General features: G+C 37.7%; 1 protein-coding gene across 3 annotated transcripts in view; it reads right to left on the bottom strand.

The window, feature by feature from the left end:
* The window catches only part of ndrg3b (ndrg family member 3b), a 57959-nt gene that overhangs the window by 32320 nt on the left and 9961 nt on the right, over positions 1-15678 (bottom strand). For all 3 annotated transcript variants that reach the window (XM_046869175.1, XM_046869176.1, XM_046869177.1), the window contains exons 2-3: positions 6963-7046; positions 3817-3849 (exon numbers count right to left, since the gene is read on the bottom strand). In XM_046869175.1, the coding sequence (XP_046725131.1) occupies positions 3817-3849; positions 6963-7019 (90 nt within the window). In that variant the 5' untranslated portion in view covers positions 7020-7046. The remainder of the gene's footprint in view (positions 1-3816; positions 3850-6962; positions 7047-15678) is intronic.

Below are 15678 nucleotides of genomic sequence, written 5' to 3'. Positions count from 1 at the left end.
TGAGTCAGCTATATATGGTTGAAATGACAATAAAAGCTTCTTGACTCTTGACTTGACATAAAACAAAGGTCATTCAAACCACACTACACCACCTCCAGCAAGGTCATTCAAAGGACACTACACCACCTCCAGCAAGGTCATTCAAACGACACTACACCACCTCCAGCAAGGTCATTCAAACCACACTACACCACCTCCAGCAAGGTCATTCAAACCACACTACACCACCTCCAGCAAGGTCATTCAAACGACACTACACCACCTCCAGCAAGGTCATTCAAACGACACTACACCACCTCCAGCAAGGTCATTCAAACCACACTACACCACCTCCAGCAAGGTCATTTAAACCACACTACACCACCTCCAGCAAGGTCATTCAAACGGCACTACACCACCTCCAGCAAGGTCATTCAAACCACACTACACCACCTCCAGCAAGGTCATTCAAACCACACTACACCACCTCCAGCAAGGTCATTCAAACCACACTACAACACCTCCAGCAAGGTCATTTAAACCACACTACACCACATAAAGCAAAGGTCATTCAAACCACACTACACCACCTCCAGCAAGCTCAATCAAACCTATGGCAACTATAGCAACTGCAGCTAGGTCAATCGTACCTCACTATCCGACAATGTAATTCAAACCTTATTATACCACGTCTAGCAAAGGTCTTGCAAGGTCATTCAAACTTTACTATATTACATCTATCAATGTCATTCAAACCTCGCTATACAGAAAAAAAAAAAAAAATTCAACCTCTACCAAGCATCTTGTCAAAAATATCAGGATGCTTCCAGCTGTGTGCCTCAGATAATTCCCTCTTGTCAGTTTTAGGTGTATTCATGCTGCCCCCTGCTGGAGGAGACAGACAAGTCACAGAGCAAAGATATATTGACTCTTCAAAGTTGGCCTTACACCTGGTACTTTCATGTCTTTTGTATCATCAGTGACTACCAAGTGATTATATTGTGACCAGAGCAGTGTTAGCAAATTAAAACCAAACATAAAACATGACCGAATATATTATCCAAAATTCAAAAGGTTAACATTTAGCTGCTGTATTCAATTCTTAAATAAGTTGAGTGTTAGGGTCTATCTAAAATAACTTACCTGCACTGTCATTTCAGTGAGTGGCATTTTGTGCAGGATTTGCTCATCTTTTCATATAAGTGAAACTATAACCTAATTAAAATAAGTAAAAGAGGGTAAACAATATAAAAAAAATCTCTATATGCACACTGGACTGGACTGCAGTGCACAGTGCTACAAACTCCAACACTGTCAAATAGCAAATCATTAGCATTAAAACATTCCACTTATGTATAGACTGACCAGTATTTAGACTGGCTGACTCTAGACATTTTAAATAACTTCAGATGAACACTGGAGGGAGCACTGGGCTGTGTGTATATGTATGCACACACACACACACACACACACACACACACACACACACACACACACACACACACACACACACACACACACACACACACACACACACACAAAACCCCCTTTCCACTAGGGATGTAATGCTACACAGAATTCACGGTTCGGTGCAACTTCAGTACAGTTAGGGAGAAGAAATGCAAAATATAATATTGCTTGTCGTTTTTTATTAATGCAGTTTATTACTAACATTTGTGAACATCGATAGTTTAGATTTTTTATTTTTTTTTTTAATGCCTGCTTGGTAAAAAAAAATATTTATTTATTCATATATACATTTATATATAAAAAAATGTATTATATTATAAAATGAAATAGAAAAGTGTTGAGTATACTTAACCGTTTTACCCATATCCTTCATTCATTCAAACCCTCGATATTATCAGGATTATCAGTTTTACGACACACTACAAGTCGTATTTCGATGCACTAAAAAACTTATTCAGTTTTTTCTTTTATGCCAGGGGTAATACGTAATACTTAATACGTTCCTGAGGGGGGAACTTGTTTTACATTTAAAGGATTGCATTCGGTACACGTGCACCGAGCCGAAAGCCCTGTACTGAAAAATGTCGTTACGAATAGGCCAGACCAATACAGGTGTGTGCTCCTGGAGGCTATATTTAAACACTGCACCTTCAGCAGACACTTGATTTAACCTTCAACCAGATGGAGCAGTGTGCAGTTTATTCCAGTCCTCAGGCACTGAAACCACCACCTTATATGCCATCGTTACTTGTTATCCAGGGTTGATAAAGTAGAATAAATAATTCAGAAGTTTGTCTTCTTATTATTCATGATTACAGTCAGAAGCAATGAAACTCTCTGCGTAAACATGGAACATCTCTAAGACTGTAAGTCAAGTCCAGATATTTGACTTCTACCTTGCCTCGGGAAAAAGTGAGCTGGATACATTTTCTATTTCACTGTGGGATTTAAAAAGAAAAGGTCAGCGTGTGGTGGGAGATAAAGGCAGCAGGTCATATTTCCAAACAATGTAAATGTAAATCTCTTTTAATTGGTGTTGGGCTTATATTATCTCCAGGCTCCGGCCGACTTGGTGAGTTTACCTACACAGCCATGTACACACACACACACACGTACACACACGTACACACACGTACACACACGTACACACACGTACACACACGTACACACACACACTTTCCTCTGTAATTAGAACTGGTTTTATACTATGATTGAATCTCAATGATTCCACCAGTAAGGTGGTAGTGACACAAACAGCTAAACCGAATACATAGTCTTATTTGTTCCAAGTTAATGGAGAATAAGACAAGCAGAATCCAAACTGAGCACATACAGTCTCCTCTGAAATGATTGGAACAGCAAGGCCAAATACATTGTTGTGAAGCTGAAGAAATCTGGGTTTGAGGTGAAGAGATAAATACGAGATCAAAATAATGCATCAGAATTCCTGATATTCACACCTATTTATTTACATTTGCTGATTTCCTACATTCATTTTCATAGCATTCCAAAGAGCCCTTTTGACTTTTCCTACTTTTCCCAGCTTCATAATGGCTTGCTTCTCACCCCACAGACAGCTCTCTGGTTTAAATGTTGACCTGTTGACCATTTTCAGCAGCATCACTAATAAATACACCTGAAGCCTAACATACACTGAACGAGTCTTATTAACATTAATAAACTCATAACCTTCTCCATTAACCTCGAGCATGGAAGGATGCAGTATGTTTTTCAGAGAAAATGTTGAGATGAGAGTTTACTAATTTGGTGGAATGGAGCAGGTTTTTCCTGGAGGACTGTTGCTCATTTCAGAGTCAGAAGTTATAATGAGTATGTCTAAAAAATATATTATACTCATGAGGGGGAAAAAAAAAACCAGACAGAAAAAAGAGACAGAAAGAAAACCAAAATGGAATGGAAAATGGAATGTAATGTATTTCTTGCTAATGAGACGTAAAAATGATCTTTCTGCTGATTTTATTTCTCTCATACATACACTTGTTTTCTGTCCACCCCAATTGCAGATATGTTTTCAAAAGAAAATATCTTTGAAAATGCCTTCTCTCTTCCAATCCAACCGCCTACCCAGCAAGCTTCACCCTACCACCCACACACACTTAAAGCCACGCACACATACACAGATGTTCGTTTGCTGTTTTCAGACCCTGAAGCACAGATGAATGACTAAACATGAGGACCCACAGCCCTGCAGTTATCATGACAAGCCTGCAAGGAACCACATTCTGAGACAGTGTGACCTGTCTCTCTTCAGCCTCACTCAGTAGACACAAGTAGTTTCTTTAAGCCTGAGCTGTGATCGGAATGTGATGTCACAAATCTGTTGACGAAAAAAATACAGTCACTTACCTGACAGTCGAAATCCTGAAAGTTTCGTCCATTCTGTGAGAGAGAAAAAAAATAAAAATAAAAACCAGAAAGAAGATATTTTGAGTGGACATGGATCTGTGACTTGAAGAGGTACCAGGTCTGATTACATTTATATGACATCCCTATAGCATATCATATTTTATCTGATTCCAGGAATAACGATCTGTAATCAGCTGACTGGTATCCAATGGTTACGAGTGGCTCATCAAAGCTGAAGCATTAAAAAAAAATTATAATCAATCCAGGATGCAGACCAGAATTATAAGATGATGTATGTAGAGACCAAGCAGATTGAGGGGTGCTGCTCAACACTGATTTGGTAAATGTTATAATGCACATGAATGAAGATTTCTTATAGCGTTAATGTGTCAAAATAACATTTCCAAATCACAAAAAAATAAATTGTATTCTTTGGTATTGCATTGAAGTAATAAAATGCTGAACCTCATATTTAAAAATCAACCTAAAAACACCCAAAGGTAACAGTAAGTACAGAAGGAATATATCCTGGCCTTTGTTTTAGATACACAATCAACATATGTCATTAAATAATAATTTAAACACAAAATGAACATTTAATGTTGCCTGCTGTGGTATTGCTATTGCATCAACAGACCATTTCTTTCAAAAAATACATAAAATACGAACCAAAAAAATAATTGAAAGAGCCTTGCACTGGCATTTTTTAATGTACCATATGCACCGGGGGCTTGCTTTCAATACGAGGCATTTCATAGTGTTAGGAAAAACAACTCTACACACAACAGGTGGTGGAATCACAACTAGCTGTCATTTTCCTCACAATTATAGAATGGATCAATGTTTTTTTTAACCTACTTAAAAAAAAAAAAAAAAAAAAAAAAAAAAAAGTATTTGAATAGTTTCCATATTTGTGAGTGTGTGTGTGATTCCACTGTGAAATCAAGATGCCGGCTTTCCCCACAGCTTCTTCTACAAGCTCATCAGCAACAGAGCTTGCTGCTTTTTCTTCAGCTCCTGCATGTTTTCCTTTGAGGCTTTTTGCTTTAGAATCTAAACGCCTGTGATTTTCTTCCTCTTGTTCATCTAGGTGCATTATGCAGCTACACCTGGATGATGCAGCTGACACCGGCAGCGTCTTGCTTTAATGGTAAATGCCTGGTGTTTGAAGATTTTGGCAAAGTCTTTGTGCACAATGCGATTCCACAGCTTTTACTCCCACTGTGCCGAGTTTGAAGAACTTCTTGCACAGTATGCAATGTGCTTTGCACTGACTTCCCTCAACTGGTTTAATCCTTAATGCAAAATTTGGTTTAATCAACCAGTTTTTTTTTTCTTTTTTAATTTACACTTTCCCATTCTTACACATCTAAATGCAAGTTTAGCTGAAACCAGCAGAAACCAGTTATTTGCTATTGGTTTTATTTATTCTAGTCTGCAAGACATTATATTTCCAAAAAAACATTAAGTTCCATACAAAATCGTCCCATCCTTTACTGAAATGTAACATTAAAATTCAACCGAAACTGTACTTAATGTCTGTGGCATTTTTAGAACATGTTTAATATGAGTTACAAAATTTTTAACAAATTGTCGAGGATCCATGGCATGAATTTTCCCTTCACTTGAACTAGGAGACCCAAACCTGTTCCAGCATGACAATGCCCCTGTGCACAAAGCCAGCTCCATGAACTTTACATCGGTTGGAGTGAAAAATCTTGTCGCCTGTTATAGAGTCGTCCTCAACATGATGAATGTGAACCCCAGGCCTCCTCGCCTCACCTCGCCTACCTCAGTACCTGACTTTACTAACACGTTTGAGTCTGAAAGAGCACAAATCTCCACAAGCACACTCGAAAATCTAGTGGAACTTCTTCCCAGGAGAGTAGAGGTTATTATAGAAGTAAATGGGGACCAATTGTGGGATGTGATGCTAAAAAAACACATACTAATCTTAGGGTCAGGTGTCCACAAACTTTTTGCAATACAGTTTATGTACGTAGCAAAGTCTGAACAGGACTCAGGTGCTTAGATTTTAAGCTTAGATGTTCAGCAAGTAAGCAAACTGGCATGACGTAAGCATTCAGCATTATAAAGGACTATACATTTGCATAAGTTTATCTACCAGGCCTACGCAGGCCTGGCCTTCCTCATGCACCGTTTTCAAAGGGAGCAGGTTCAGTTCTACAAGACCAGATCCACCCCGAAGAAAAGCAACGTACTGTGCATGTATTCTCTGGATTTAGGTGACTGTAGCTGGTCCTGTCTGTTACACAACCTGCCTGTATAGTCATATTTTTTCACTAGTTATTCACTCGGAACAGCATAATAAAAAAAGAAATCTGACTTGTATAGTAAACTCTAAGCTGACGAAGCAATCTGCATGTCTGCCTGCATATATTCTGCTTTGTTGCTTGACACCCTATGCCTGATAATACTCTTCCTTGTCATTATCAGCTGAGCGCTCTCTCTGCAGCACAGAAATACTTTGAAAGCAAGGTAAGACTAGACTGCCTGTCCAAGCATGACAACCACTCACAAGCAAAACAACAGCTTGTTACTGCTACAGCTGCCTTTATGAAAAGCTGAATCAACAGAGAGGATGACGTTCTAACTTTTTGCCGAATTGAAGTGGAGCTGCTTAGCTGATCTACATGCTTTGTAATAAAGTACGTGGACTAACTACCGAGCCAGAAAAATGCCGACGTGATTCTCAGAAGCACTGAGAGGAAACAGTGGTGGCATGGGATAGTTATGATATACAGCAAAAAGGACAGGAGCGCCTGAGCATGTAGGCCTTTTCCAACAGTTGTCACCAGGTTGGATTTGTTGCATGCATTAATAATAATCATTACAATAATAATACTAAGAGGAATAAGATGATGATGATGAAATGTAAACACATTTATATAGCACCTTCACAATACTCAAGGCTGTGTGTAGCCAAAAAGCTTCACACAAAATACTAATATAAATATATTTTCTTCACTTGAACAAAAGGGTCCAGCATGACAGTGCCTTTGTGCACAATGTGATCTCCAAAAGCATCCAAAAGCACAAAATGGGGCACATCATTTAAATAACCAATATGACTTGGTGTGTGTTTGTGTGTGTGTGTGTGTGTGGGGGTGGGTTTGACAACTCACTTTGTCTGTCAGGAGGGGCTTGATCTCAGTCAGCTGCACATCCTGTAACTCATCCATCCTTACAATGAACAACTGTCAATGAAACTGAGAAAGACAGAGATTGAAATAGATTTGAGAGAGAGAGAGAGAGAGAGAGAGAGAGAGAGAGAGAGAGAGAGAGAGAGAGAGAGAGAGAGTGTTTGTCAAATGGCACAACTAAAAACATAAGTGTCTTAGCAAAACAATTGTGAAGGTTTATCGAAAATAAACATCTTAAAAAAAACAAAAACAAACATGGAGCACTGTGTTTCCCCACGGACCATTATTACTGTCGCGCCACCCGCTAAACTCTGGAGTGCTCTGGGGAGGTAAACAGAAAGAAAAACTGCAAAAAATTTCCAATGTTTGGCATCAACATAAAAATGGTAACTGCACTGTACAGTGTTTTCTTAAAGTAACTTGTATTTGTTTTTATATTTTTTATTTATATACAGTGCGGTCAAAAAGTCTCTCCGCAGTGTCCATGTAAAGCAGGTAGTGGAGCACATTTTTAAAGCTGCCAACAAATACAGGGATTTGGTGCGTGGAAAATTTCAAGCAGCTTTTCTGGAGACAAGAAAACCACACCGTGATACTGTGCGAGATTTAATAAATAAATATGAGAGAGAATAATTATGAGTTTCATTAAAGGAATAGTTTCCCATAACCTACTGTATTTGTATTGTTATGTAATGACAATTAAATGCACTAAATGGGTTTAGTTTTTTTTTTAATTTTTACAAAAAGAAAAAAACGAATTACTTGTTCATTTTAAGAGACCCGTCTGATTTTCTCTCTCTTATTTAGTATTGCTCTTTAATAAAGAAAAAGTACTTTTGATCCGATTATTTAATGGATTCATCATTCGAATACTCTAAAATAAACGATAGAAAGCAGCCCTAGAGACAACTGCTGATATTAACTTCACTCATAACTTCACCTTATTGTTTATGGTAATGATGTTCAGATGAGCAGTTTTAATTGAACATGCTGACCTTCTGAATGCAGTGAAGGCACTCTGAGCTGCCTGTCATTGTGCAGTCTGATATTAGCCTGTGGATGACATCATCACCCTCTCTCTACTCTCTCCCCACATGTCAAGCATGAAATCTATCTGAAACCCAAAGTCGACATGCTCATATTCCTGATTATGCTTCTCTATGGGGGGGGACGTATATAAGTATAGTATAGGTGTGTGGGTAAAAAGCAAAAAGAGGTGATAATATTAGGTTTCAACGCTGTCTATTCACCCTTTGACAACAAGATAAAACGGCAACAAGTTTCCTCAATCCGTTCTCTTCTGCTCCTTTTATCCTCCAATCCTCATTGTTTCCAATTCGTCTCCTCCATGTATAATTAGCGACGCTCGCCAGTGAGAGAATAACTGCAGTCTTTCGAGCGATTTGGAGTACAGAAATCACTGAGGAACATTTGGGGGTGGATGGATAAAAAAAAAAATTATAAAAAGGGTTCATAAAATACAGAACTGATTCATAAGAAAAAGCTACTTTTTACATACTGAAATCCCAACACAGTAGATCATGCAGTCTGCTATGTATCTTCCAAAGAATGCTGTTTATTTCAGTTTAATAATAGTATTATAAAAGGACCAATATGCAACGACAATGTCTGTCGCTCAGTTTTTTGTCTTGAAGTTTGTGAAACCGGGAAAAACCCAGGAAAAAATCCATAAATTAGCCACTTCGTTGTTAAGCCGTGGGGTTCAAAGCGTAGGAAAAAAGTAGCGGCTTATAGTCCGAAAAATACGGTAGCTTAGTTACCGTTGATCAAATAGGATTGAAAATGGAGGTCAGTGTTTTTTCTTTGAGAAGAGCAACACGCTCTGACCATTCTCTCAGGGATAAACAGGGGAACGTTTAGATATATGGCATTTTAAAGAGGTACTTACATTTATCTGCATACAACAATTACAGTTATACAACTGAGCTAATCAAAAGCCTTTCTCAAGGGTCCAGCGGAAATCGCATGGTTGTGCTGGGATTTGAACTCACAACCTTCTGATCCAGATTCTAATGCCTTAACCACTGAGCTACCATCCCCCACATAAACATAGATAACACGACTAGTATTTTTTATTATAGAAAAATAAACAGATGGGGGGGGCTGTAATGTGATTGAGTGAAGTTTACTGTAAGGAAACATTTATTTCACATTATTGGAACGTGTCGATTTGACACGGTTTTAAGCCGTTTCTGAAGTCTTGAGGCTGGAGAGCTTTTCTGCCTTTTGTTTTTCTTTAAACATGAGAGAGAGAGGGGGGAAAAAAAAGAGTGGTGTACGAGAGAATGCCATTCTAAGACCGGAATGTTTCCGGCAGACGCTGTCTTGCAAACTTAAAAGATTGTCTGCAGTCACCTTCACAGAGTGTGTATGCACTTCACTGTGCAGGTGCATCATGGAAAAACCTGACATAGGGAAATGACCGTATAATCACACAGAGTTCGTAAAGCATCTACACCCTGGTTTTACCACCCGAATTTATAGTTTCTCAATTTCTCTTTCCCCAGCATGATCTAGGCATATTTAGCTGCTTTCCACAATTCACCCGCGGAGGCATCCAACAGGTTTTCCCAGACTACCACACATTTACCCAGAGCATTAAGGAGTTTCGAGTGCATGGTCTGAATCTAAATGGTGCTAAACACCACTGCTCATTATAATGTGGCTTGTGCTTGTCTGGGTCAGCTCTTTCATGAGAGACCCATTTGCATTTGCATTATTACAAAAGCAGATGGGTGAAAGTTTAACACTTCTAGCGCATTCATCAACCTTGCTTTTCCTTATAAATGAGAAAAACAGAATGAGTCAGCCAGAGAAATACAAAACTCAGTCACAGACAGAAAAATATATATACATTTTTCTTTAAAATAATGCTGTTGGTCCCGTGAGTGAAAATCTACAAGTATGTCTACACGTTATACAGAATTACTGAAAGTTAAAAGTGCCAAGACGAAGCTAAACGAAACAATGGGACATACCAAGTATCGTTACTACAGTAAACTACAGCTCAGAACACAAACAGTGGATTAAAAAACAATTCCAAGCTTAATGGAAAACCAATGAACCATTAACTATAATGTATATTCATGAGCTCGGCAGATTTGTGCTGCGACGCAAAACACGTGATTACGTCAACAAAACGTAAACAGCCTGCTAATGACCGGCGCATAAATTAGGATTACAAGGATAATCAGGCTGAACGCTAATGAACTAAAAAGGAAATGGAAGCTTTGCCTTATGAGTAATTAATGCCGACTAGAAAGCTGAAAATGTGGTAAAAGGTTTAAAAAAATAAAATAAAAAAGATATCCCACCATTATTTTGGTTGTACCTTAAAGGTAAAATAAATAAAAAATAAATAAATAAATAAATAAAATATTATTCAAAATCTCTGCATCATGGTCAAGAAAATGTAATTATGTGTGAGGTGTTTTCAGAGCCATAGGACCCTTTCAGACATCATACTTTAGTCCTAAGGAAGACCATTCATGCAGCTTCAAGGGAAGCTTTGTTAAAGGACATAAACTCAAGTGCACCATAAATTCAGGGGAAAAAATGTAACCTCGGTGACTTGAACATGTCATTTTTGTGGGTTCCAGACAGGCTGGTCTCCAGATGATCTCATGGGATTTTCACACACAACAGTCTTTAGGATTTATTCAGAATGGTTCAATGCAATATATATAGAAACATGGAAAATTTGTCCGTTTGGGTAAAACTGACAGAAAGCCTACAACAACTCGGGTTCACAACAAAAAAGCCTCTACGAATGTACATCAAACCTTGATGTGAGGCTACAAAAAAGCAGAAGACCAAGTAAGGTTCCACTTCTGTAAGTGAAGAAAAGGAAAAGCTGCAGTGGGCACAAACTCACCAAAACTAAACATAGCTTAGTCTGATTTTGATTTCTGCTGAGCTATATAGCTGTAAGATCAGAATTTTTGATCTAAAAAACAAATCTATGTACCTGGCCTGCGTTGTCTCAACACTGCAGGTGGAGGTACTGTATTGAGTCTATAGTGACTATAGTGTAGAGTCATCACTTGAATGCTACAGATTTTTGCTTCTTACCATATGTGTGTTCTCATGTTCATAATGTACCATCTTCCTTTTACCAATTTCAGCATAATAATACACCATGTTACAAAGCAAAAGTTGTAAAGCAAAGTATTGGGTTGAACTTCCAGCATGTCTTCATTCATGTTACATATTACTATGTAATACTTGTAAGTCTCTACAACATGACTTACAGAGGACCTAAGAAGGCAAAAGCAACAAGTCCATTGTCATATTTGCTGAAATGATTAAGAGCTAATGTCTGTCCATTTAAAACCAGCAATCCATTCATATCTTTTTCTGACCCCCTCAATATTGCTTTATTAAAAGACAAGCAATTACTCGAAAATGATCCACCAAACCAACTACCGCATCCTGGTTTATCCTTCCATCCCTTCATTTCATTATTTGGCCAAACACACGAGAGCAGACTCTCTCCTCTCCTGGAGTCCACATTCATCAGCGCAGCCTGTTTGATTACTGGTGAGCTCGAGCCCATCCTTTTTTCTCCTCATCACCATAGAAACCAGGCTGTACACCGCCGGTGGCGTCAGAGAGAACCATAATTACTCCTCTGAGCACACACTCTTCACTGTACAATATTTCAAACCTCAGGACCAAACATAACTATCATCACCACAGCTCCAACATGTCCCAAGGTCAGAGATATGCAGTCAGAGCACTTCCACTGATTACATTAGAGACAAATCTGATATTCAAGAAGTGAAAAAAACATTTTTGGAAATATGACAAATTCATAACAATCTCATTCCAACAGGAGATGATCAGGCTCTCTCATGAAGAGCTAATGAAGCCTCATTACCCTACAGTAGTCGTCAAGTCAATTTTCTATAGAGCTTTTCACAACAGACATTGTCTCAAAGCAGCTTTACACAAATCAGCAGTTAAGGTGAACAGTGTGTATTTATCCCTGATAAGCAGCCATGGCGACTGTAGCAAGGGAAAAACTCCCTTAGATGTTATGAGGAAGAAACCTTGAGAGGAACCAGACAGTCTACAGTAGCAGACTGGAGAATCATTATTGTAGCATACACTCCCTTATCTGTCTGCCAGAAACATTTTTCTAAATGTTTTTACCTTGTTTTTTATTTCACTAAGATGGAAAAAAAAGAACAGCTATTCTGAAATCCCCCCTAGACCACTGCAATTATTACTATTAGCATAATAAAGTCATCAACATTAGTACAACACAACTGGCAAAAAGGCAGGTGTGCCTTCTGTTTAAGATCATTTCAGTGTATTTACTCCACACACCACTGCTTTGCCTGCAGAGTCGGTTGAAGATAAACATCAACAGGGACTGTTTATTTACAGTCAGACCTGAAAGTTGCAAAATAAAGATGACAATTTAATTTATATCAACAAAGCATTAGGCTGCACAGATGTGAATAGTATTTTACTGTTATAAGCAACAGAAAGCTTGAATTTCACCTTTTCCTTTTAGATTGCAAAAATAGCCTGTGATAAAAATGCCTGTCTTAAAAAAAAAAAAAAAAAAAAAAACCCTTAATATTCTCTAAGGAGCTTTTCGAATCCTCTCAGCCATAATACTGACTCAAACTAGAGATGCTTCATATCGCTTACGGTTCTGATCCTGAAATCTTCAGCATCAGCTGACATTGCTCAGATAACACTTATCACACACACACACACACACACACACACACACACACACACACACACACACACACACACACACACATACATATATATATATATATATATATATATATATATATATATATATATATATATATATACATATATATATATATATATATATATATATATATATATATATATATATATATATATATAAAATGCAATTCTATATAGAACACAGAAATCCACTGCAACTATAATAACAAATGTAAAGTTTACAGTAAAACTATAATAAACAATCTTTACAAAAAAAAAGTATTTTTATATGTAAACCTTTCTAGTAAAAAAAAAAAGCTTAGAAATGGTAAAGATTTTGCAATAATTACAAACAGTTTAATGAAACCTGACTAATTCAACGGACACAGTTGATATTGCAATAATTATTATTATTATTATGAAGAATAGTATGAAGCAAAGTATGAAGAATATTGTTCGAGAACTATGAAGACCGAACTGTTTTCACCCCATAAAATCTGTTTAAATCTGAAACTATAATGATGCACAAACCGCAGAAGTGAAAGAAGTATAAGGTGCAGTCCATAACACCACACACTTTCATGTGATTTCCTGAACTGAAAGATGGCAGGATCTGTTGCAGTGCAGTTAGGTATTTTAATTGCATATCTGACGGTGTTGTACAGTATACACGCAAGAGCGGGGGGCACAGGAAAGTATTTATTATGTTTATGTTGTCAAAACAAACTTTATTGTGGATGACAAACAACTGGGAAACGGACTAGAAACGCAAGTGTGGCCAAAACAAACCAAACCAAAAAAAAACGGTGCTTTTAGAATTTGTTTATAATGCCTGGGACTGAGAGACACTGCCCAAACCGCATGACTCCCAAACTAATTAGTTACTTACTCAACCAGAAGTGTGGGGGGGAAAATCTGTGCTAATGTCTTTGCAAAAAAGATAACAAATGCATCCCAAAGTATCTGAGTTACATTCAATAATGTATCTAAAAGCACACTGACTTAACCGACTATACAAAAACATTTGTAAACACCTGCAAGTTTCTGAATCCCAACTCCATTCAGGCATGAAGTTCTCTGAATATTACTCTTTAACCAGCTTCTACCTCTGTAAGAATGAAGCATTTATTTCACGGAAGTATTTTCAATCACATGACTAAAACACATAAATGGAGGCAAAAAATAATTAAATACTTGGGGAATTTGCTGTAATAATAACCTCCACTCTTCTGGGAAGATGTTTCACTAGATTTTCAATTGTGCTTGAATTGTGGAGATTCGTGCTCATTCAGCCACAAGGGCATTAGTAAAGTCAGGTACTGCTGTAGGGTGAGGAGGCGTAAAGGTATTTCCTCCACCCCAACCCATGTACATTTTATTAGAGCTGGCTTTGTGCACAGGGGTTTGGGTCTTCAAGTTCAAGTAAAGGTGAAAAATGAAATGTGACCACATGCAAAAGACATTCTATACAACTGTGTGCCTCTACCGTTGCCTTTTAAAAAACATTTTGCTTTAACAAAAATGAGCACTCAAGCAAGCAACGACTCCACAATTTGTGCAAAACATTGTGTTTCATTTTAGATTAAATCTTATGGAGTGTCCACTGAACACATGCTTCAATGAAAGTAAAAAATATGTATATAAAGTATAGTGTTCCTAATAAACCAAAAATATTTTTAAATAGTTTTTTATTTTATTTAATTTATATTATTTATATTATTTATTTATTTATTTATTTATTTATTTTAGGAGGTGGGAGTAAACGAGAAAAAGTACCTACATGTGAACATATAAAGAGCTTGTGAAACTCTGTACTGACAGTAACCCAAGCTCAAGATCGAACCCTGCAACCTGTAAAGCATCAACACTACCTGCAGTGTTATTGTGCTGATCTAGCAAAAGAAGTGAGTGTCATTCTTTTACAGCACACAATTCAATAGTGATCCGATTATGGTGGTCTCAGTCTAACGACATTCGGGATGATGCGGCGCAGTGGGGAGGAAACGCGGCTCAAGAGGAAATTCAACTCAATTTTTGCAGGTCCATGTATTATTCAACAGATCCGACCATGCTGAGGATCACTTTACTAGCACGTGACCTACATCACATCCACGGTCTTCACGCAGAGACAGGCGACCAGTGAGGCGTGGAGGTAAAACAACTGTGTGCCTGATGGAAGGTCAAACTCGTATCTACGTCAAGGTCGTTCTCACTGCTAAAGAATTTATCCCTTCCTCCTTCACGCACAGACAATGACTCAAGGACAAACCGCTCTTCTACAACACCACTACATTTCCATTTCAAGTGCAGATGCCACTTCAGTCCCTGCCAGAATCATGCACAACTTTCAATTTGGAATGTGCTGTTCATGGGGCTTAAAATGAAACAAGTTACTTTTCTGGATAAGCTTTTACTGTTTTTTCTTGAGATTCGAGCAGAACTGCTACTACTGAGTTTTGTGTAAATACTGAAGAAAATTCATTTCCATTTAAGATTTATACTGAATTAAAAATCACAATGCTCACAGGATGCCACTTACATATCAGCGAGATGATTTTCTACTGTTAATTAAACACTATCTCTCTGGAGATTTGCCCAGTTACAATGTGTTGAGATGCAGTTATTCACATAATAGGGAAGGCTATTTTATTTCTGATTAAAATGACGGCATTTTGGAAAACAACGCAGAAAAAAAAGCAACAACAAAAAAATAAAGCAAAAATAAATAAATTATATATATCAGATCGTTTTCAAAGTGTAACTCACCCAGCTGTGAACAAGCTGAATTGACTCTCAGTGTGAAGTTATAAAGCCACTGAAAGTGCAGGGAGTGTTCATGAAAGCCCACATGTAGGAGCATTTCACACTGGCTGCTCCTTTACAAGAGCAAAGGAAAAAATGTTCTGAAAACAGCTAGTAAATCCCTTATAATTCTAATGATTCGTGTAGACCAGTTCAAACG

The sequence above is a fragment of the Silurus meridionalis genome, chromosome 16 (genome assembly GCF_014805685.1).
Source record: "Silurus meridionalis isolate SWU-2019-XX chromosome 16, ASM1480568v1, whole genome shotgun sequence".
NCBI lineage: Eukaryota > Metazoa > Chordata > Actinopteri > Siluriformes > Siluridae > Silurus > Silurus meridionalis.
This window is presented reverse-complemented; position numbering and strand designations above follow the sequence as displayed.